At 42.3% G+C, this 25,336-nt stretch overlaps 1 protein-coding gene across 1 annotated transcript in view; it reads right to left on the bottom strand.

Annotated features, from left to right (window-relative positions):
• Nucleotides 1-414: 414 nt before the first annotated feature.
• FBXO4 (F-box protein 4) overlaps nucleotides 415-25,336 on the bottom strand; it is a 68,438-nt gene continuing 43,516 nt past the window's right edge. Inside the window, exons 5-7 of the mRNA XM_082243368.1 lie at nucleotides 17,910-18,085; nucleotides 4,924-5,099; nucleotides 415-819 (exon numbers count right to left, since the gene is read on the bottom strand). Coding sequence (XP_082099494.1) covers nucleotides 736-819; nucleotides 4,924-5,099; nucleotides 17,910-18,085 — 436 coding nt within the window. The 3' untranslated portion in view covers nucleotides 415-735. The remainder of the gene's footprint in view (nucleotides 820-4,923; nucleotides 5,100-17,909; nucleotides 18,086-25,336) is intronic.

Genomic DNA, 25,336 nt, shown 5'->3' with positions numbered 1-25,336 from the left:
GAAGGCTTGACAGTTCAAGCTAGAGCACAACTGTGACAGTTACCAATCGCAACATGCATGAATGGAACTCTTTGGGATAATGTTAAATTTGAAGGGGTTTAGTTCCGCTTTCACTTTGACAGCCGGGATTTGCCATGAAGAACAACAGGGAAGAGGAACACAATGGGCCACAAAAGAAGCTGCCACAGCTGCTAATTGGACAGCACTGATTCATATAAAAAATGTAAAAAAAAAAAAAAAAAAAAAAAACACACAAGACATGCGTTACAGTTATTATTCCTTAAAAAGTGGTGTGGACATCACATGACACTAATAAAACCACAGACTTATTAAATGTAGAAATAAAATTGTACATATATGTACAAACTGTGCAAAAAATAATAAAATGCACTCAGCTTGGACATGATTCTGCAGAAATAAAAAAGGTCTATTTTATAATAGTGGTCCGTCATTGATTGCCATTTTATAAGTCTGAACAAATTCCAGAGGCCAGGTGGCCAATACACCTAAAATATTTCCTGGTGCCGTCCTAAAGTGCTCTTAATTTGGACTACCCTGTTATTTTATTTTAGTGTATTTGTTCACCCTGGCAGACCAGTCTCTCCACATTCACACCTACAAGTTCCAGCAAATTACAGATTTGTTCTCAGGATTCATTTTTTTTTTTTTTTTTAAGTTAGACATTAAAATAATCACATGTGTAGTCAGATAATAATACATGATTTGTGTCAGCGTTTATAATTTCTTTCCAACTTCACCCAGAATCCATTCGATGCCTTCCAACAGGCCAGACAGAGTAGAAGCTTCTGTATTCTGCACCTGTATAATGAAAGAATTAGTAAAGATGAACACTTTATAGATTATTTGTGCTCAGAGTATGGACATTGTTTTTTACAGATTTTTAACATGTAGTAAAAGAATTTTAAGACAAGCCATTCATGAAGTCTGTAGCGGCATGTACTATGAAGTAATTCATCCTCAAAATCAGAAGAAAGCCTCAAAAGTTGGAGTTTCACTTTGTTTCTAATAGTTTAACCACTTTACTACAGCCGTAATGGAAAAAAAAAGTGGGTCGGTCGACGTTTACATGTGGACCACTGTTTATAAATGGCACTCAGTTTACAATTTGTGTGTGCACTAGGAACAAGCACAAAACCTGTGATCTTGCTGTCATTAGACACAGTAGATTACAGTCAAATGAAAGCCAATCAGAATGGCTCTGCACTTTATAATCACTTTGAATCAAAGAAGACAATCACAGATGTAAACACTCCTTGTGTTTAGAAACATTCAGCCAATTTACAAGGGAGGAAGGAAATGAAGGAGGATTGCAGAAATGAAGTGATCAGCAACCATAGAGTGTCTCTGACTACCATTAATTGGAAGATCATTTTTGAAAAGGGTATATACAGGCTAGAATTCCAGGCTGCTACTCCATACACAGGATGTCAAGATTCTGTTGCAACAGATAATAGGATTTCTGAGCCTTGGTTGTGAAATTTGAAGATAAATATATCCACAATGCATATATATACAGAGGTGAATGAGAGCTTATTTTTAAGTGCTTTTACTGCCTGTTCAGAGTATGTGTCTGCTTTAGTGTACATGGTCTGGGCACAGGTTCACTTCAAGCTGGAAACAATAGGTAGACATCAATTTATGGTACTGCAAACTAGGGATAGACGGATATTGTTTTTTCAGGGCCAATACCGATATTTTGGTCACAATGTATCGGTATCGGCCGATATGGGCCGATATTTTGTACATTTAAAGTTTTGAAAAATAAAGACAATTTTTGACACAAATCTGGTACTGAACATGTTAATTTTTGATTAATGGCTGGATTGCTGACACCCTGTGGTGGGTGGGTGGCTGGCTGGTACAGTGCCTGTGGGTGGCTGGCTTGCTAGCTGGCTGGTACAGGCCCTGTGGGTGTGGATGGCTGGCACCGGGCTGCTGTGGGTGGGTGTATGGCTGTGATACACTCCCGCGAGACTAGTCCCGACTCCAGACGAGACTGTCCAAGGCGAGGGAGGCAGCCTAAGAAGGCAGAATGACGTCACAAAAATATCGGCAATATTGGCCAGTTCCGGGGCAGATACCAATGGATCAGTGAAAGTGCATATAGGCCTTGCCGATAATCAGTCTATCCCTACTGCAAACTAAGTCAGGGCATAGATACATAGGCATACAGAATATAAGTAAAATGTTAATTTGATTCTAATTCCATTGGGTTCCCATAGTAAATCACTGTATTTTAAATTTTAACTTCAGATTTCATATTGCACAGGTCAATGGGTTCCTCTCCTGTAATGAAACTGCTTAATCGGATTTCATGCACAATGTGAGCGTCTTGCAGTGTGCATTAGAAGTTCAAGATAGAGCCGGTCTCATTTCTTGGCTGGAGTATATCCAGCATTAGCTAGTCCTGTTCTCCCCCAGTCTGACTGTCCCCAGCCTGCTCTTTCACTCTGTGAGTTTCATCTCCTTGCATAAGTATCATATGTGGGTATTGCCTTGGGTGGTCTGCATACAAGTGCAGTTTGCCCAGGCACACTCACCCATCAAGGAATATTTTTTGCCCAACTTCTCCCTAAAGCCAGCCCACTACTTGCATCAGAGCAGATGGCTCTTGGGATTACCATTATTAGTAATAGAAATAAAATAAATAAAAAAGCCAAAAGTCTATTTCCTAGTTTGAAGACGCGATACATTTTGCACAAACCAATCAATCTACACTTACTAGGATTTTTTTTAGCAAAAATATGTGGCAGAATACATATTGGCCTAAATCTTCTTTTGTTTATAGCGCAAAAAAATAAAAAACGCAGAGGTAATCAAATACCACCAAAAAAAAGCTCTATTTGTGGGGAAAAAAAGGACATCAATTTTATTGGGGTACAGCGTCGCATGATTGCGCAATTTTCCATTAAAATAACAGTGCAAAATCGCAAAATATGGCCTGGCCATTAAGGGGGAAAACCTTCCGGTCCAGAAGTGGTTAAAGGAGAAGTTCACTTTTTAGAAAAAAAAAAATAATAAATGCTAATTTTTTTCAGTTAAAAAAAATGTGCATTTATTTATTTATTTTGGAGCCTGTAAAAGCACTGCACCTGCGTTTGGCAGATGGCTGATGCCATGCAGGTCTCCAGAATATCTGGCAGTGTATCTGTGTGCCCGCAGCAGATACAATCTGATAGAAAGAGAGAATGAACTACTATGGCGTGCCACAGTGCCGTGGTAGTTTATTGAAAACTACAAGCCACGAAGGCCAACGGACCACGTAGTTTTCTATTCTATTCGCAGGAAACTATGAATGAGTGACATTTTTTTTTTTTTAACGGAACAGCTAGCGGGGGGGGGGGGGGGGGGCAGAGCCACAGCCAACAGTCATAATAGGGGATCGGGGAGGTACGGGGACTGGTCCGTTTGTAAAATGTTACACCCTGAATATGGGTGTAACATGTAACATGTTGCGAAAGGTGAATGTATCTTTTAACTGCAATTCATCCTTATGATTAGGCTGAAATAAAAGCGGCCACCACATCTAAGGACTGCTAAGCTGCAATAAATGAATAAATTACACAGTTTTTAGTTTTTTAAGCTTATTTGAAAAGAACAATTCACAGATATAGGAAACTGTGATAAAATACATCAGTTTAAAACCTTGTAAATGGTAAAAAAAATTAACTGACCCCAAAACAATATGGCCCATTTACACCTGTCCCCCTCGTTGTGTTGCATTAATGCGCGTTATGTCTCAAATTAGGGCAGACTATTAACTTTCAATGGGCTGTCAACACACCAGAGTGGACAAGAAAGCGTTCCTGCAGTATTTTTCAACATATGACACCACCATGCATGGCAGCATGTTCATGTGCTCTGCAGTGCTACATAAAATTCATGGCACTCCAATGCATGTACGTCCGTACCAAAATGTAATGGTGTGACTAGGCCCTTATAGTTTCCCCTTTGAGGACTGGGATTCCCTTACTAATTGTTAAGGAGATAAAACTGATCATTTATCCAAAAGGGGTTTGTATATAAATGGAACATGGAAGCCATTGCTCCACCAGAAGTATATTACAGGAATAGTAAACAAGAACAAGGAGTCTTGCACCCTGCAGTTTCATGGAGCTCCAAAATGACTGTAAGCATGCTGATAACGCATGCCCAGACGACGTCTTTTGATGACGAAACGTTGGCGACTCCAGACGCAAAGTCCACACGCCCCTTCTCCGAGCCGGCTGTTTGTCTACGCTGATGAGTTATTTGCGGGACGCCGCAATTGTATCTCCAGCTACCGTCCTATATGTGTTCTTATGTGCTACATCCATGTGAGTAGTTTTCTTTTAATAAACACCTTCAACATTTTTTATGGGATTACGCTATGGTCTTTTGTACAATCTTTTTCCCATATATCCATCTGACCACTACGGAGCCCCTTTTGAGGAATCAATCTTCTACGGCGCTACCTATGGCTTCTTGATATCCCTGAGATATATTTTGTCTGGTGAGGCTTTCTCATTAAGTTGAATAGCCATGGCTTTTTGGTAAGCTGCTACCTTGATTTGTGCACTGTGGTGTCCCCATCTTACACATTCCCTGGGTGTCACAGGAGGAATGACTGTTTATCATAATCACCTTCTTGAATTTGTTTCACTTTGGACTTTTTCCTTGGATTTTTAGACACTTTACACTTCTTGACATGTTATTTCTTCACGTTATTTTTTCACAATATCACTTGTATTATATTTGTGTCACTATATTTATGATCAAATTTAAAGTTTAGCGCTGCACTTTTTGGGAATATAAGCATGCTGATAAACCATGTTATCCTCCCCGTAATTTGTAATCATTTATGAAATTAAATATATGGAAAAAACACTAGTTATAGAACACATATAAAAATGGAAATATTACCATCCATGGCCGATTTAGGTTGCTCAAACACAATTCGTGGGCCATATACACACAGGGAATCCTCTTGTCTCCGGGATTGGTGACACAAGCCAGAACCAACAAAGGTCTCCGCTGAGTCCCCAGGTTTGGATCCATCATGGTCATGATCTGAGCTACTTCTTCTTCACGATTGTGTCCTACACAGGAACATCACAGGAGTAACACTGTCACACATCATGCTTCATTAATTTACTGTTATTTCACAATATGGTGTCAGCATGATACACAGTACACAGATGTCGCAGGAAAAATTATACTACATTTATATAGATATACAACAAGAAATAAATGTTCCCCAAGGGTTTTATTACAGCAAAATAAGAAATATAAAACAATATCGATATAAAAAGTATCTTTTCATCATTAAAATAAATAAGGATTTAAAATATGAGCTTTGGTTGCGTATACTCCTATTATGGCCCAATAGCCAGATAACATTCATACGGGCAGGTAATACATGTATACCAACAAAACTTCTTCAGTATTGATCCTGCCCAAAAGGTGCCCCAATGCATTTTAACCAAACAAGTCGTAGTCTTCTTCAGGGGGACTGTGTTATCTCTAATAGTGGGAGACAGGATTTGGAACCAGAGAATTTAAAAACCACATCCAAGACCTCTCCTAGGTCCTTCCAACCATCCACATGGCAGGGCCCAAAGTTGCTGGCTTGCACAAATAGACAAAGACAAGTAGATAGAATAAATAGAACAAGACCACAAATAGGGTGCTTAAAGTGGCTCTTCAGTCATGTTTTCATCTTTCCATCTAATAAATCCTCTGCCCTTGTTGTTTTAACTTTGGATAGTAAAACATTTTTTTTTCTGCCAGTAAATACGTTATACAGCCCACTTCCTCTTTCTTGTCTGGTCATTAGCCTAGGCCAGTGATGGCAAACCTTGGCACCCCAGATGTTTTGGAACTACATTTCCCATGATGCTCACATCATACATGAGCATCATGGGAAACCATTCCAAAACATCTGGGGTGCCAAAGTTCGCCATCACTGGCCTAGGCTAATGACATCATGCACAGCTCTCTCTTTAACCCCTGTGAGAGTTTGCCAGCAAGGGAGGGAGGGATGAGTCGTAGGAGAGTCAATGATAGCCGCAGAGCTGGATGAGGGCAGAGATAACAGGAGACAGCAGAGATCTATTAATACAGAGAGGAGAAGAAATGTGCAGGCAAGCAGTGGCGTGAGTGTGTGTCTCTGTCTGTCTGTCATTATATATATATATTATATATACACACACATACATATACATTATATATATATATTTATAGTTTGTGTAAATCCAGGAAGTGAACAGTTAGCAGCTTCAGCTGCCCACAGTTAAAATAGCTGCAGCCAGACTAAGTGGAGGGAGATTTCTACAGCATATTTGGCAAGCACAGAATCACAGTATATATGAAATAATGTGCAAAGTGGTTGGAGTGAAGCTTCAGAATGACAAATATGTTTTTATTACAAATTATATGAGCAGACTGCAGTTCCTCTTTAAGGAAGGTGGAGCAGAGCACACCTTAGATTAGAAAAGTGAGACACTTGTTTTTTCACAGAAATAAAATCCCATATGAGAGGCAAGATGGAATAGATGGAACATTTGTTGGGTGCTTCATAAGTTGATATAAAAAAAGAAGGGAAAGTTCTCTAGGGGTTTTTTGAGTGCCCAATACACCTCGGATTTGCAACCCAGGCGTGTGTGTATCTGTATTGTACACAATTGGAGCATACTAATCGTACTCTGAATGGCATCTTATAGGCTATGTGTTTTTACCAGTTGTACTTTTGTAAGTATCCAATTTGTATCCATTTTATTTGCACAAATACATTTTTTGCGGTAATGCACTAGGTGCTTGTGCCTTCCTGTCTCCTTGTTTTTATATTTATTTGGATTTCCCTATCCATGGAAGGCTGCATCTGTTTAGTATTTAAAATTGGTGCACAGTCCTATTCAAACAGTGGAGGACCTCTGAGTGCTAGAAGTGATAGCTTTGTACTGCATTATTCAATGGCTTTGTTTAACCCTTTGTGGTGGAGAGTAAAAAAAAAAAAATGTGGTTTTGAAACTTTGATAAGTGTTAGTAAACCTGTACATATCATCGCAACTATTTCATGTATCCTGGTGGATTATACTTATTTTTAGGACACATTGGGCATTTTTTGGTTGTCTATTGATCTTTTTCTATTATGAAAGGAAAACTGAACAGCAAGCCCAGAAGCTGTGCAGTGATGACGCGCCTGCACCAGAAGTGACGAGCAGGGCCGGTGCAGGGCATTCTGGGACTCCGAAGTCACCAAAGAGGACACTCCGGCTTCACCTGCCCACACGTGAGATGGCCGCGCTGGACAATACATTTTCAAGGTAAGTATTTCTTCTAAAAGGTAAGTGAAACAGGGGACAGTTCAGAGGCTATCGTTGCTTAACCACTTCCATACCGGGCCATTATAAAATGACACCGGCAGAAGTCTTTGCCGATCCGGGCAGCCGTCATATGATGTCCGCCCGCTCTCACCGCTACTGCGCTCCCCCAGGGGCGCGCATCGCGGCGATCGGGGGTGGGGCTCGTCCCTCGGACTAAGCCCAACCCCGATCAAGGTAAACAGCCAATGAAATTGACTGTTTGACACAGTCGATTACGTGGTAATCACAGCCGATCACATGAGCGGCTCCAGCGCGAGCCGCTAGTTCTCTCTTCATTGCACGCCCCCGGGGGCGCGTAGCGTGGCAATCCGGGACGAGGCTTGTCCCTTGGACAGAGCCCATCCCCGATCTAGGTAAAGAGCCAATGAAATTGGCTTTTTACCACGTGACCGGCGGTCAATCACAGCCGGTCACAGAATGTCAACAGAGAACACGGTAACTAGCTGTCACCGTGTTCTCCTCCTCTCACACTGATCCCGTGTGAGGAGGAGATTGTGGTAACAGCTAGTTACCAATTACAGTGCACCCCAAAACACACTGATTGCCCCCCCAATAAAGAGCACCTGTCACTAGCCCATCAAAGTACCTGTCACTAGCCCATCAAAGTACCCGAGTACCTGTCACCAGCCCATCAAAGTACCCAAGTACCTGTCACCAGCCCATCAGAGTACCCGAGTACCTGTCACCAGCCCATCAGGTACTCTGATGACAGGTACTCGGGTACTCTGATGGGCTGGTGACCGGTATTTGGGTACTCTGATGACAGGTATTCGGGTACTCTGATAACAGGTACTTGGGTACTCTGATGACAGGTACTCGGTACCTGTCATCAGAGTACCCGAGTACCTGTCATCAAAGTACCCGAGTACCTGTCTCCAGCCCAGAGTGCCCGAGTACCTATCTGCACCCCATCAGATTACCCGAGTACCTGTCTCTAGCCCATCAGAATACCCAAGTACCTCTTTGAAGCTCATCAGAGTACCCAAGTACCTTTCTGAAGCCGATCAATGTACCTGAGTACCTATTTGCAGCCCATCAGAGTACTTGAGTTCCTATCTGCAGCCCATCAGAGTACCTGAGTACCTATCTGCAGCCCATGCCTCCTAGATGATGTGTTGTTTGCTTTCCAAAATGGGGTCATTTTATGGGGGTTTCCATTGTCATGGTGTTCCAGGGCCTTCAAAAGTGTGATTGGCTGTAATGAAATTATATGTGTAATTTATGCTCCTAGAACACCCGACGGTGCTCCTTGCATGTTGATCCTCTGTATGTGGCTATGCTGGGACAAAGTCCCACATATGTGGTATCGCCATACTCAGGAGGAGTAGTAGAATGTATTTTGGGGTGTCATTTTTGCTATGTAAATGCTATGTGTTAGAAATATCTTGTGAATTGACAACTTTGTGTAAAAAAAAAAAAAAAAATGTGTTTTCATTTTCTTTCCACATTTTCCAAAAACTTGTGGAAAAAAATGACATGTTCAAAAGACTCATTATGCCTCATAGAATATACGTTGGGGCGTTTGCTTTCCAAAATTGGGTCATTTTGTGGGTAATTCCGCTGTCCTGGTGCTCCAGGGCCTTCAAGAGTGTGATAGGTCGTTAGGAAATTATAGGTGTAATTTATGCTCCTAGAACACCGGACGATGCTCCCTGCATGTTGGGCCTCTGTATGTGGCCAGGCTGTGTAAATGTCTCACACACGTATCGCCATACTCAGGAGGAGTAGCAGAATGTATTTTGGGGTGTAATTGCAAGAATGCATATACTGTGTGTGAGAAATAGCTTGTTATTATGCCAATTTTGTGTAAAAAAAAAAAAAAAAAGATTTCTTCATTTTCCCAAGAATTGTGGGAAAAAATTACAACTTCAAAAAACTCACCATGCCTCTTACTAAATACCCTGGAATGTCTACTTTCCAAAAAGGGGTAATTTGGGGGTATTTGTACTGTCCTGACATTTCAGGGCCTCAAGAAATGAGATAGGCCATCGGTACATCAGGTGTGATCAATTTTCAATGATTGGCACCATTGTTTGTAGACTCTATAACTTTCACACAGACTAAATAATAACCACTAATTTGGGTTATTGTTACCAAAGTTTGGGTTATAATTTGGGTTATTTTTATACTTCTACATATGTAGAAGTATACATTTTGGGTAATAATTTGGGTAAGAATGGGTTATAATTTGGGTTATTTTATACTTCTACATATGTAGAAGTATACATTTTGGCCCAAATTTATGAAAAAAAAATTACTTATTTGCAAAATTTTATAATAGAAACTAAAACAAAATGTGTTTTTTCAAAAGTTTCGCTCTTTTTTCACTTATATCGCAAAAAATAAAAAACCCAGTGGTGATTAAATACTACTAAAAGAAAGCTCTATTTGTGTGAAAAAAATGATAAAAAATTTGATTGGGTACAGCATTCTATGACTGAGTAATTATCATTCAAAGTGTGAGAGCGCCGAAAGCTGAAAATTGGTCTGGGCAGAAGGGGGTGTAACTGCTCTGTATGGAAGTGGTTAAATGCACTAGCCCTGACTGTCCCAGGGGTATTTTTATCTAAAGAAAAAAGTTTCAGGGTGAAACTCCACTTTATCACGACTATTGACACTGATTCACAGGAAATACAGTGTATTTTGTTTTCACTTTATTTCTGTATATTGTCACCATCAGTTGTACACGTTTGTATATTGTTTATTTCAGTTGTACAAGTTCACATTTGTAGTGCGCACCAAACTCTTATTTCTCCATTTTATCTTTGCAGTGCTACAATGCAAAATTATAGGACAAATAATGGACAGAACAGGACAGAATTTTGTCAAAAGCAAAATGGCAAATTTTGTGCGAAACTTCGGTTTGAAAAAAGTTTTACATTAAAATTGTTACCCCGCCAGAATATTTTTGGAATTCAAGAAACCGTTATACCCAGGAGTAAACCGACACAAATAAAATGTTGATATCATCACTAGTGGGACCTGAACTTAACCACTTGCCGACCAGCGCACGACTATCTACGTCGGCGGTCAGCCCCTCACAGGCAAACTGACGTAGGTCTACGTCGCTTGCTTGTGAGGGTCTAGGGAGCGAGCGCGCGCCCCCGGAGGCGTGCTCCCACTCCCGCGTGGTCACGGACCCCCCCGCGCGTGTGACCGGCGGACCCGATGTCCGCCGGCCACTCTGCGATCAGCGGGGGAGAGGGAGAAAGTCAGGCGGCTTGTGTAAACAAGCTGCCTGTCATTCTCCCCTGTGTATGAGAGATGATCATACGGTTCTACTATGTAGAACCGTTGATAACTCTGCATACAGCTGAAGCCACAGCCAATCACAGTAGAAAGTACGCCCCTAGGGACACACACAGCCCCTCCCTCTCAAATAAAGTTAACCCCTTCACTACCAGTGTATTTTTACAGTAACATTGCATATATATAGCACTGATTACTGTAGAAATGTCACTGGTAACCCCAAAAGTGTCAAAAATGTCAGTCAAGGGTCCGATCTGTCCGCCGCAATGTCGCAGTACCGCAAAAAAAAAATCGCAGATCGCCGCCATTACGCGTTAAAAAAAAAAAAAAACAAAAATGACAAAAATCTTTCCCTTTGTTAGTAAACGCGATAATTTTTGCGCAAACCAATCAAAATACGCTTTTTGCAATTTTTTTTACCAAACATATGTAGCATAAAACAAATTGGCCAAAAATGTTAAAAAATTTTGATTTTTACATTTTTTTTGGGGGGAATTTCATATAAAAAAAAGTGAAAAATATTGCTATTTTTGCAAAATTGACGCTCTTTTTTTGTTTATAGCGCATGATCAAAAAATCGCACAGGTGATCAAATACCACCAAAAGAAAGCTCTGTTTGTGGGAAAAAAAGGACACCAAATTCGTTTAGGTACAGCGTCGCACGACCGCGCAATTGTCCGTTAAAGTCACGCAGTGCCGAATCGCAAAATACCCCCTGGTCGTTTTGCAGCCAAATCCTCCGGGGCTTAAGTGGTTAAGAGCTTATTCCTTAAAACCATAGCACTGATCACTATGGGTACACATATGTATCTTTGCAAGCAATGTAACCTATGATGGTCAATTGTTGGCCAACATTTGCTACCTATTACCATCACTACACTCTCCCTACTTCGGAGAATTCAGAGAAATATTGCTGGAAGTCTAAACAATAAGGAAATAAGCTTGATTAAGGATCTTCCCCCACATGTTCATTTTAGTGAGACACAGGCTGGCCATACATGGATTGTTGTTTTTTTGACTAAGACGGTGATCAAAACTAGACGGTTGATGTTTCACAATCATTGAGATAGTACAGCAACATTATTATTATTTTGATTAGAGATACAGGTCTGTCTAGTTTTGTGATATCACACAGAGGGTGTGATACAATTACTGAAATACTATAATACAATTACACCATTACCGGGTGGCACTGTGAGTGGGCAAATCATTTTAGAAAGTGCTACATCCTAGTTGGTGTAGCAAGAGATTATTGGATAGGAAACATGGACTTTATAGGCACCATAAATAAAAAATACTTTTATTATGGTACGAATGCTGTCCTGGGTCCTGGTGTCCAATTTGGAGGACTTTTTTCTCGGACCCGTTAATGAGTTTTTCCAATGGCCCCTTTTGCTTTGAAAGGATGCTAATATACTTGTCAGGAATTATTGAAGTCTATGAAGTGCTGGGAGCCTTCCTGGTAGAGACCAGTGCTATTCCTGTATATTGTAGGAGGTTGTTATAATCCCTCCAATATAAAATCAGATCTGTGTCTACTTAAAGTGTTACTAAACCCAGGACCCTGCATTCACTATATCTGGTCTCCTACAGTACACAAAAAAGTGTAGTATATTTTAGTAAATATAAACTGCTAAATACCTTTTCTCATCAGCAGTATATAGCAGTCTTGTGACTTCTATCATCGCATGGTTAAAGCTTGTAGGAGGAGATTTCATTCTGCAATGACTGCCCTATCAGGATGAAGGAACTCCTGAACAACTCTCTCTCTGGACAGTGCTGATTGGCCCTGTGCTGATGCACCTTCCCAAGAAAAAAAAAACTCTAGCAATACACACCAAACTGAGCATGTGCAGCCTGACTTAAGTAACTTTGTCTTATCCGGACATGTTTTGGGGACAGTGGAAGAAGAGGAGGATCTGTGCGTAAAGGATCAAACTGCCTTTTTTGCAATTTGCAGAGGATTGACCCCTTAGGTTCCATAGTGAGCAAAACAAGCATGCTTTACTGCATATACAGACTGATTTTACTGTTGTGGGTTTAGTAAAGCCCCGTACACACGTACCGAATGTCGGCCGAACGATCGGCCGTCTTTTGTCCGGTGCTGTCCTGTCGGTTGAAAAGTGCTAAAGACTGCACACGAATTTTGTCGGCCAACAACAGCCGACTGCAGAAGTGATGTCATGTGATGGTTAACTTTCTGTGCGTTTTCTCTTCTCTGAGCATGCCCAGTCTTGCTCATCTGCTGTTTGTCGGCCGAATTCTGTACTGACTGAGGAACAATCGGCCGTTCTGGTGTTGGCCAACAAAAATTTTAATGCCTGCAGGACAGATTCTGTTCGGCCGAAAAGTCGCAGTCGGTTGTCGGAAGCATCATACTAACAAGCCGACAAGCCGATCGGTCGGTGGCCGAATATTTACGGCCGACAATCGCTACGTGTGTACGGGGCTTAACACTTTAAATGATGCCTCAATATGACCCGTTAAGTCACTGACCGTAATCATTGTTAGAAGTTCTACAATTCAATAATACTTACCCCTAAGCTCCTGAGGAAGCGATCTTTCGCAAAACATGTTAAGCATCAGCAAGCTACGTTGACCTATGCCAATCTCCTTTGGAACAGTTCAGCCTTCAAGAAATCGCTTGTTGCTGTGATACTTCTACATGATTGGGCTGGGTCATTTGATCACCTTAGTAGCCTGATCTGACTTTCTCTCTTTAAGGCATGGTTTAATAAATGTTTTCTATGAATTTATATATCCTAATAAAACTGGCCGGCAGCTCCAATTCAGCGCTATTCCTGTGTACTTTTGTAAGTGCAAATCTTTTGTTTTATTTATCTTAATAAATGGTTTTACGCTATGGGCTCTCCCCCCCTTATTATTTATCCTATGTAATATCGCGGAGCATCTGTGCGGATCAGCTATATTGCCAAGGGAGTGTCTATGTTCATTCACCTGTGGATTGCCATACATCAGTTTCCCTGATTGATACATGCAATTGGTTGCTGATATCTGGTAAGCAGGAATTTCTGGTGGTGGCTCTATGCATTTGAGTGATTTACATCGCATGATCCACTAATATCTGGTAATTATTCTGATATCACGGAGGTGGTTCTTCATTCCCAATCTTTCACTGAGATATGTTATGCTTACCTTTTTCTTTTTTCTGGTAAGCGGCCTATGTTGGTGGTGGTGTACACCTATTATTTTCTTCATTCACACGGGTGATTAGAATTTTTATGCAGTATCACGCTATGTATATTTTTTGTCTCATCACCATGTTCACCGATTCACAATTTTGAGTGGAGATCATCTGACAGGAGTCATACACAGAGTTCCACTGGTCTGGTTTTTGTTTACACCAACGCTCATTTTACTGCTACGTCTGGTAAGCAGTACCTATTCACATTGAATTTTTTTTTTCGTGTCGTGTTGGATTGGACTTTTACAGTTTATTCATCATTTAATACTTTGGACTATTATTTTCTGGGACTTACCACTTTATTTAATAGACCTATCATATATGGTCTATGTCATTTAGCGCAGCTTTTTCCCACTATTTGTTACACATATGTTTGTCACATTTCAGTTGCAGCTATTAGGATTTTGATATTTAGCGCAGTTTTTTCTTTTTCCATGGTTACATTTAATGAAAGTTCAATATTTAGCAACTCACATGGTTGATGATTAAAACAGGCACATCTAAGTATGCAGGCATCCAGGGTAAAGCTGTCCCCATCCGGGGTAAAGATGTCCCCATAGGCCATCCTCCTCATCACCATCAATGTCATCCCTTCCATGCTGCGCTCCATGAGAGCTTCAAGCCTCACTTTCAGATCGCTCTACTGCAGGGTAGTCTTCCTGGTCACAACTACAGACTGCAGGCAGTGAGAAGGATGGTCTATGTAGACAGCTTTACCCAAGAAGCCTGCATTATTAGATGTGCCTCTTTTAATTATCAAACCATGCGAGTTGCTAAATATTGAACCTTCATTAAATGGAACCATATTGCTACACTTAGAGGCGTCTCTCTTCTCTTTTATACTCTGTAGATCCTGCTGGATTTTGCTTCTAATCCCCTGCCATTTGTGGATAGACATTTTATGGTTACACAACCTATCACATTTCTATGATCTTTTTATATGAACTATAAAATGAAGGACTTATGAATTAATGGTTGTGGAACGAATCGTCTTATTTTCCATTATTTCTTATGGAGAAATTTGCTTTGATATAAGAGTGCTTTGGATTCCAAAAATGTTTCCAGAACGAATTATGCTTGCAATCCAAGGTTTTACTGTACTTTGTTAAATTAGTTGTCCCACGGGTTCTTACTATATAAATGGTTATAACCCCGAATTATTTTTTGCCTTAGGAGAAAAAAATAAATAAACCAGCAGCAGATTGTGTTTCTCAGCCTATTTAAAAGCCATGAGAGGAGTCATGTGACTGGTAACCACACATTTGGCTCGGACATGCGACATCTCCTTCTGATTTCCCAATTTAGGTTTGTAGTATGGAGAAACCCTGAAGTATTTCCTGTACTGGCAGTATGTCTTCAACATCAGCAGCCAAGGATATCAAAGCTCCAGCCTTCTACAGAAGTAACCCATTCCTCTACGCTGCTCTTTTGCAAACTTGGTGCATGTGTTGCTATAGATATTTGATGATTTTATAGCAAATGTTTTTGCGAGTTAGATTTTGTAATCAGAAGCTAGCCACCACCACTGATATGCAAATAAACTGGTTTAGGGGCTAAGCAGAGGAACAAGAACTATGGGGAGGTTGTGTTAAGGACTTTTGAAACATGCATGTGTTCAGACAAAGGAGAGTTGTTTTTGGAACACAAGTCTGCTTTAGGGCTCTTTCACACGGGCGATCCGATCAGATCCGCCTGTCAGTTTTCTAGGTCGGATCTGATCGGATCCTCCATGCAGCTCTATGGGGCAGCGGATGTCAGCAGAGACACCTCCGCTGACACCCGCTGCCATCCATATCTGATCCTGTCCGTGAAATCTGGACGGATGGAAACCCTATTTTTCCATCCGTTCAGGGATCGGATGAGAGCGGACAGACGGTCCGCTCTCATCCGATCCCCCATAGAGAGCAGCGGGAGCTGTGACACCTCCCTCTACGCACTGCAAGACGGAGCTGTCATCCGCCGGCTCAGCAGGAATCGGCGGATCGATCCCCGCTGAGCAGCACGGATCCGCCTACGGAGGCGGACCGTGTGAAAAGAGCCCTTAGACTTGATCGGAGGATTTTGGAGAAAGCAGTCCATCTCTATAATAGGAAGTTGAGTAACTGTTTAGGATATTTATGTACATGCTTAAGATAATTAGCCTAGGCCCCCCCCTACGAGAAGTAGAAATGTATGAATTATTGCCTATGTATGGGATCAACAGGTGGATTGCATCAGTTGTGGATATTTTGTTTAACTGATTCATGACAAATCTTCTCATACATGTTTAAATATCATCTCTCTCCCAGGGTGGTTTAGTGAGCTTTGACGTCATGTATTTAAAGATGGCTGCCGCATATCCAATTGACCATGTGGTTGTGGGTGGGGGGAGTGCAACCATTTATTTCTGACCTCACTCACAAAATGACCTGAGAGTGGTCAAGAGGAATGATTACATCCTGTGGGTGGTCTCTGGTATACAGGGCTATAAAAAAAAAAAAAAAAAGAGTCCATAGCATGAGGAATGGTCTGTTTTTTGGAAGACCAAGCATGCAGCCAGGATTTCTTATTGTCCTGTTTCTCCAGTTATCCACTGTAAGCTGTTGACATTCAACTACCAGAGGTAGGTATTATTTGATATTTTAGGATATTGGGAAAAGGAGTGTATAAGTCGTGGTATTTTGTGTAATGTTTATGGTAAATTTTATGTGTAAGGAGCTTTATATATTTTGATGTCTAGTAAAGTTTTGTTTTATGCTTTTTTATCAAAACTTCTCTTGGTGTGTTTGTTCATTTGAAATTTTCGCTAGATATTTGCGTGGCTATCCAGTATACCTTCATTATAAATGTTGTTGTTCCCATATTTGATACAGTGCAGGTCAGGCAAATAAAAACAAATTGTTTGTAAGGGTTAGACCACCCAAATGTGATATTTCCATTACAGTTGGAAAGTTCTTATACAGTGCATCCAGAAAGTATTCACAGCACTTTCCACATTTTGTTATGTTACAGCCTAATTCCAAAATGGATTAAATTCATTATTTTCCTCAAAATTCAAAAAATATTACTGGACCCTGGACGGATGGAAAATAGGGTTTCCATCTGTCTGGATTTCACGGACAAGATCGGAATCGGATAGCAGTGGGTGTCAGCGAAGATATCTCCGCTGACATCCGCTGCCCCATAGGGATGCATGGGGCATCCGATCAGGTCCGCCTAAAAAACTGACAGGCGGATCTGATCGGATCGTTCGCGTGAAAGGACCCTTATGAAGCATTATTTTTAAGGCCCCTTTCACGCATGCGGACCGTTCAGATCCACCTGTCAGTTTTTCAGGCGGATCTGAACGGATGCCCCATGCATCCCTATGGGGCAACGGATGTCAGCGGAGACATGTCCGCCAACATGCGATCCGATCCTGTCCATCAAATCCGGACGGATGGAAACCCTATTTTCTATCCGTCTGGCGGATCGGATCGGATGAGAACGGACAGGCAGGTCCATTCTCATCCGATTCCCCCATAGAGGAGAGCGGGGATCTGACACCTGAGCAGAGAAGACATCTGCGGATCGATCCCCCGCTGAGCAGAAAGCGGAACGGACAGAATCGGACATGTGTGAAAGGGGCCTAAAGCTGAACTCGGAGTATCTGTACAGTTTCACATTGCAGTGACTCCTCTTCCTTTTTGCATAAAAAGATAGGAAGCAGCATAATAATGCACTGTATGCAATAGCATTGGGAAGGCTGCAACCACAGAAGCAGCAAATAGAAGCATCAGTATCCAGTTGTAAAGCTGTGAGCAAGGCTGTGGGAGTTAAGAAAAAAAGATGGTATTTCTGCTTATTTCTTTCCATCTACTCTAGACAAAATGAGCATTTAACCCTTGCAATACTAGGGAAGGGGGACACTGCAAGATAAAGTTTTACAGATAGCCAGAGTTCAGATTTAGAGAACACAGTTAGTACACAATAATTAATTATGTCATTTCTGCATTTCAATTGAGGAACCAGCAACCACCACCGCAATCAGGTCACACCAGTTCAATCTGAATAATATATAATAGCTGGCAGCCACCAGCCAGATCTCTTACTTGTATGTGCTTCGGCGTTTGCCACATAGATGAAGCCCTCCACCACTCGGCACACTTCCTGCACTTGTGGAATGAGCGTGTAGAGAGTTTTCGGATTTCTGTCCTGCGGGTCATCTGCCAGGAACATCTTATTGGCTGCTGCACTTTGCTCTACTCGCGCCCTGTCACGCTCTGTGCTAAAAAAGGAGCATAAAATGATTTAATAATCACCAATATTACTTCCAAACGTTCTAATACCAACATTAAAGCCATATTACATGGTCTATGTATACCCAAAAGTTTTTTTTTTCTCATTTTGGATGAACCAGGCATATATCCCAACCGTTCCGGATTCCGCGGGAACGTCCCCAAGATTTACCTTAAGTCCCGGAGTCCTGTGGATCTGGGCGGAAGTCCCAGATTCCCATCTACTCACAGCTACACCCCTCCCCTGCCTCTGATTCCAGTGAAGGACTGTAATGTTCTGGTACCTTTGGGTACCCTAATTACTCTTTCATAAGTGTATGCGCCCCACCATTCTCTTTTGGTAAGGTGCGCATACACCTTTAAGACTGATGCTGTCATCACTGAGCGCCGGACTGGATGGCTATTTAGATCGCCGGCTCTCACTCACATGTGTTCGTTCAAACTGCCTTGTGCCTTGATGCTAACCTGTCTTGAAGCTCTCATGCTTGCAAGCATACCTCGCTGTCGGAACCACGCTGCGCTGATCCCTGTATCCCACTACCGGATCATCCGCTCTTGCCGAACCTCTCCTCTGCTACATTGCTATTAGTGATAAGTACCCCACAGGGGAAACCTCTATAACCTTTATACTAAAGCTTACACTATCTAGCTCTGCATACTAAGGACTATTACTACATCTGCATTATCTAAGATTGCTAGCTCTTGAGCCTACTACCACCTGTTCTTGCACTGGGTTGATCTCTCTTGTATGTCCACCTGCTACTCTGTCATCTGCTACCATACATGATTGCTAAACCTATCTGCATCCCATCTGCTACTATCTTACTTTCAAGAACATTTCCTTTCAAGTGTCTGTCATCTACCATCTCTACCCAACCTGTCTCTTCAGCCTATCATCACTGTGTTACTATATACATAAGTCACTCTAGGAAACATCTTATTGAGTGTGTGTATTTACTTGCTGAATTGAGATCATCCACACATGATGAGTCATTGAGAGTTGGGAATGGTGTCTCAGCGTTTCTCTACATGACTACTGAAGTGGAATATTTCTGCAGCTGAAAATCCACATCATACATAAAACGCAGGAGCGTAACAGATTGAACGAACCACAAATGGATTCAGCAGAAATAACCACTCAGATGACACAATTAAAACAGCAAGTACCTGCGTTAATACACGCACTTGCTGAATTAAAAGAAGACAATCAGGCTCTGTCGCAGCAGGTAATTAGACTGACACAACTTACCACTGCTCAGTCCCCTGAACCCAAAATAAATCCTCCTTTGGTATTTACAGGCGATCGCAAAAAATTTCGCGAATTTAAAAACGCATGTGAGTTACTTTTCTTGCTAAAACCCCGTACCTACCTTACTGATCACATTAAGGTTTGTACTATTATTTCTTACCTAACAGGCGATCCTCGGGCCTGGGCAGACTCTCTTTTTGAGAAAAGCGACCAGCTTCTCAACTCCTATGCCTTGTTCCTAGCAGAACTCACTAGCCTATATGATGATCCCAATAGGCAGAGTACTGCCGATCTTCAATTAAGATCCTTGAAACAAGGTGGGAGACCTGTAGAAGACTTTGTCGCAGAATTCAAGAGATGGAACCCTTGATTCAGAATGGAATGATGCATCTCTGAAATCCCAATTTAGGCTTGGCCTATCAGAGGCTGTTAAAGACGAGCTCGCCCAAGCGGATCTGCCAAAAACCCGGGATGCATTGATACAACTCAGTATCACCATAGATAGAAGACTACGAGAAAGAAAGGCTGAGAAAATGGGAATGCCATTATCCAGTTCTTCTCGGATTTCGGCCGTTGACCCCGTTCCTATGGAGGTAGGAACCATACGCCCACCTCTATCAGTTATGGAAAGAGCCAGAAGACGATCTGGTAATCTCTGCTTGTACTGTGCATCCCCGGATCACAAGATAAACGTCTGTCCCCTAGTCTACAAAAAGAAGGGTGAGTGTTCACATGTCCTCCTAGGGGGATTGACAACTTCAATTACTAACCCTTACCTTTCTGTTTGCTTAACATTACAGTGGGACCAGAACAGGATTACTACTAAGGCCATGATTGACACAGGATCTTGTGGAAATTATATTGACATACGTTTTGCTGCTTTAAATAAAGTTCCTATTATTTCTAAACTTAAACCTGTCTCAGTGAGTCTTATTAACGGTGTTCCTTTATCCTCTGGTCCGATCACTGATCAGACACAGGCACTCCTAGTCACTACTAACGGGTCTCATATGGAGACCACTACCTTCGATCTAATACCTTCACCCCACTTTCCCATTGTTTTGGGACTTCCCTGGTTGCACACACATCAACCAACCATAGATTGGAAGGAACGGACCCTGACCTTCCTCTCTTGCTATTGCGAGGGTACGTGTAACCTCCCGTCTTTCGGGAAGATCCTGTCTGTGGTGACAGATGAGATTGCACCACTATGTTATCAGGATCTCTCTGAGGTTTTTCTTGAGAAAAATGCTCAAACACTACCTCCCCATCGAGACTATGATTGTAGCATTGATCTACTCCCAAATAGCAAATTGCCGTTCGGTCATGTTTATCCTCTTTCACAGGATGAACTTTCCCATCTCAAAGACTATTTGGATGAGAATTTGGAAAAAGGTTTTATTAGACCTTCCACTTCTTCCACAGCAGCAGGACTCTTTTTTGTCCACAATAAGGACTCAAGTCTCAGGCCTATCATCGACTATAGGCAATTGAATGCTATTACAATAAAAGATCGCTATCCTCTACCGCTTATCCCTGAGCTCATTGAGCAGGTGCGTGGAGCTACCTATTTTTCAAAATTGGATCTGAAAGGAGCATACAATCTCATTCGAATTCGTGATGGACACGAGTGGAAGACTGCATTCAGAACCAGATACGGATTGTTCGAATATCTTGTAATGCCATTCGGGCTATGCAACGCCCCTGCAGTTTTTCAACGATTTATAAACGATATTTTCAGAGACTTACTAGATGTCTGTGTTGTGGTATATCTGGACGATATACTTATATATTCACGATCCCTGTCTGAACACATAAGACATGTAAGACTAGTATTATCGAGATTGCTTGCACACAACCTTTATGTGAAACTGAAAAAATGCTTGTTTCATAAAGAAGAGGTACTGTTTCTAGGCTACATCATATCCAAAACAGGAATCGAGATGGACATGAGTAAGATATCCTGCATTCAGGATTGGCCTACACCAACCACACGCAAGGCGCTAAAGCGATTCCTTGGATTTTCGAATTTCTACAGGAAGTTCATTAGAAACTTATCTGCCATTGTGAGACCCCTCACACAGCTCACTAGCATTAAAAAACCATTCAAATGGTCAGATGAAGCAAATAAAGCTTTTCACCTGTTAAAGACAAGGTTTACTTCTGCTCCCATACTACGCCATCCAGACCCATCCCTCCAATACATTCTGGAAGTAGATGCGTCAAACATGGCAGTAGGAGCAATACTCTCCCAACGACCAACTCACACTTCACCACTTCATCCAGTCGCCTTTTTTTCTAAATCCCTAAGCAGTCCAGAGATAAATTACCCCGTGGGTGAAAAGGAACTGCTTGCTATAAAATTGGCTCTGGAGAATTGGCGACATCTACTCGAAGGCACCCAATTACCAATACTTATATACACGGACCATAAAAATCTCCAATATCTTCAGACTAACAAAACTCTCTCGCACCGACAGGTACGATGGTCACTATTCTTTCTAAGGTTTAACTTCCTAGTGACCTACACACCTGCAGATAAGAACAAAAAGGCGGATGCACTATCACGACTAACTGAAGAAAACTACTTCAAAATCCCTTCCGTTCCTATAATACCTCACAAACGCATTATTGGAGTTGTCCGTTCCTTGAAGGAAGAGGTTTTGCATGGTATAAGTTTGGATTCACCCCCACCACAACTAAATACTGATGCAGAAGGCTTCCTCTACTACAACGACAAACTTTACATACCACCTACCATACGCACCAAGATCTTGGAATTATCGCATGATGTGCCTATGGCAGGACATATGGGTATGACAAAGACTCTTAATCTGATTACCAGGCAATTCTGGTGGCTTGACATGAAAACATCTATACAAAAATTCGTCTCTTCATGCAATGTCTGTGCCAGGTCCAAAATTGACACTACGAGACCATCCGGTCTACTATGCAGTCTACCAATACCCCAAACTCCATGGGAAGTTGTGTCCTTGGACTTTATAGTGGAATTGCCTCCTTCCAAAGGATTTAATACCATCTTAGTGTCAGTGGACCATCTGACAAAAATGGCACATTTCATTGCTATTCGCAGACTACCTTCGTCCAAACAAACGGCAGAACTCCTGATGAAACATGTCTTTAAGTTACATGGTATCCCAAAAACTCTTCTGTCTGACCGTGGATCACAATTTATTTCCAAGTTCTGGCAAGAACTAGGTCACATACTACGGATCGAGCGGAAGCTCACTTCTCCTTACCATCCGCAGACCAACGGACAGACTGAAAGAGTCAACCAATGCATCGAGCAATATTTACGTTGTTACACTTCTTACCAACAGGATGATTGGGTGGATCTTCTCCCTCTGGCAGAATTTGCCTACAACAACGCAACCCACAGTACGACCAAGCAGAGTCTGTTCTACTTGAACTATGGGTTTCATCCCTCTATTCTTCCACCACGCATCCTTCCTTCAAATAACCCAGTAGCTTCAGACTATCTTACCTGATATCTTACCTGATACCTGATAAAGGACTCCCTGGGTTTGCTTAATACTACCATTGCACATGCTCATAGTCAACAAAAGAAGTACTATGATCTTCGCAGAAGACCTTCTCCTCAGTACGCTATCGGGGACCTCGTTTGGCTCTCAACAAAAAATTTAAGACTGAAAATCCCTAGCAAAAAGCTTGGACCTCTGTTCTTGGGACCTTTCCCAATCAAGAAACTTATTGGAAAAGCTGCAGTACAGCTTACATTGCCAATAGACCTCAAAATACATCCCATTTTCCATGTGTCGCTACTGAAGCCCCATGTTCCTGACCAAGGAATAAGGCCTACTATCCCACCTCCTCCTCCTGTACAAGTTGAAGGTGGAGAAGAATATGAGATAAAAGAGATTCTGGATTCTCGTATCCACAGAGGAAGACTTCAGTACTTGGTTCGATGGAAGAACTATGGGCCCCAAGACGACACCTGGCTAAACACCTCTGACATACATGCCTCTAGATTAATCCGCAATTTTCATGCGAAGTACCCAGACAAACCAGCTCCAGAGGCCTTCAGGAGCCGGCCTTAAGGGGGGGGGGGTACTGTAATGTTCTGGTACCTTTGGGTACCCTAATTACTCTTTCAAGTGTATGCGCCCCACCATTCTCTTTTGGTAAGGTGTGCATACACCTTTAAGACTGATGCTGTCATCACTGAGCGCCGGACTGGATGGCTATTTAGATCGCCGGCTCTCACTCACATGTGTTCGTTCAAACTGCCTTGTGCCTTGATGCTAACCTGTCTTGAAGCTCTCATGCTTGCAAGCATACCTCGCTGTCGGAACCACGCTGCGCTGATCCCTGTATCCCGCTACCGGATCATCCGCTCTTGCCGAACCTCTCCTCTGCTACATTGCTATTAGTGATAAGTACCCCACAGGGGAAACCTCTATAACCTTTATACTAAAGCTTACACTATCTAGCTCTGCATACTAAGGACTATTACTACATCTGCATTATCTAAGATTGCTAGCTCTTGAGCCTACTACCACCTGTTCTTGCACTGGGTTGATCTCTCTTGTATGCCCACCTGCTACTCTGTCATCTGCTACCATACATGATTGCTAAACCTATCTGCATCCCATCTGCTACTATCTTACTTTCAAGAACATTTCCTTTCAAGTGTCTGTCATCTACCATCACTACCCAACCTGTCTCTTCAGCCTATCACCACTGTGTTACTATATACATAAGTCACTCTAGGAAACATCTTATTGAGTGTGTGTATTTACTTGCTGAATTGAGATCATCCACACATGATGAGTCATTGAGAGTTGGGATTGGTGTCTCAGCGTTTCTCTACATGACTACTGAAGTGGAATATGTCTGCAGCTGAAAATCCACATCATACATAAAACGCAGGAGCGTTACAAGGACAGCTCTGCCCCCCACCCTTAGTTTTGGTTTACTGCATGTCAGCAACTCCCGCCTGGTAAGAGGAGCCGTATAGTAGTAGCTTTGTTAAAACAGTGCAGGACATCTACACCCCCCCCCCACCTTGTGCTGGGAGGGGGAATTTGGGGGGGTGGAAGATCTGCGCTGGGAAGGGGGGATTTGGTGGAGATATTTTTTAGCTAGATAGAAGTGGAGAAAGAATTTACGCTGGGAGGAGGAGTATCTGCGCTAAAATAGGAGTTGGGGGGGATTGGTGGGGGAAAGAAGATTTGTGCTGGAGCATTTGAAGAGGGGGGACTGGGTGGGGGGGGGACTTTGTGCTGTGAGGGGGCATTTGCATTCCATTGAAGGATTTGTTCTAGGAGGGGGATGGGGAATAGTACTGGGGGGGGGGGGTTACCATGCAAATTAGTGTTTTTTTTTTCTTTGGAGGGGAGGGAGTGGTTAAGTGGAGGAGAAAATTGCTTGCGGGGGGGGGGGGATTTTGCCCTCTCCCAACCCATACAGTATGCATTACACACCACTGACTCCTGCACACCTGCTTCTTACTATGCATTACATACTCCTGTCCCCAACATTCTGTGCATTACATACTCCTGTCCCTGCATTCTGTGCATTACACACACCTGTCCCCTGCATTCTGTGCATTACACACACCTGCCCCCTGCATTCTGTGCATTACACACTCCTGTCCCTGCATTCTGTGCATTACACACTCCTGTCCCTGCATTCTGTGCATTACACACACGTGTCCCCTGCATTCTGTGCATTACACACACCTGTCCCTGCATTCTGTGCATTACACACACCTGTCCCCTGCATTCTGTGCATTACACACTCCTGTCCCCTGCATTCTGTGCATTACACACTCCTGTCCCCTGCATTCTGTGCATTACACACTCCTGTCCCCTGCATTCTGTGCATTACACACTCCTGTCCCCTGCATTCTGTGCATTACACATTCCTGTCCCCTGCATTCTGTGCATTACACACTCCTGTCCCCTGCATTCTGTGCATTACATACTCTTGACCCCTACATTCTGTGGAT

This window comes from Pelophylax lessonae (genome assembly GCF_965119305.1).
Source record: "Pelophylax lessonae genome assembly, chromosome: 1".
NCBI lineage: Eukaryota > Metazoa > Chordata > Amphibia > Anura > Ranidae > Pelophylax > Pelophylax lessonae.
Note: the sequence above shows the minus strand (reverse complement) of the source record. Positions and strands in the feature narration are given on the sequence as shown.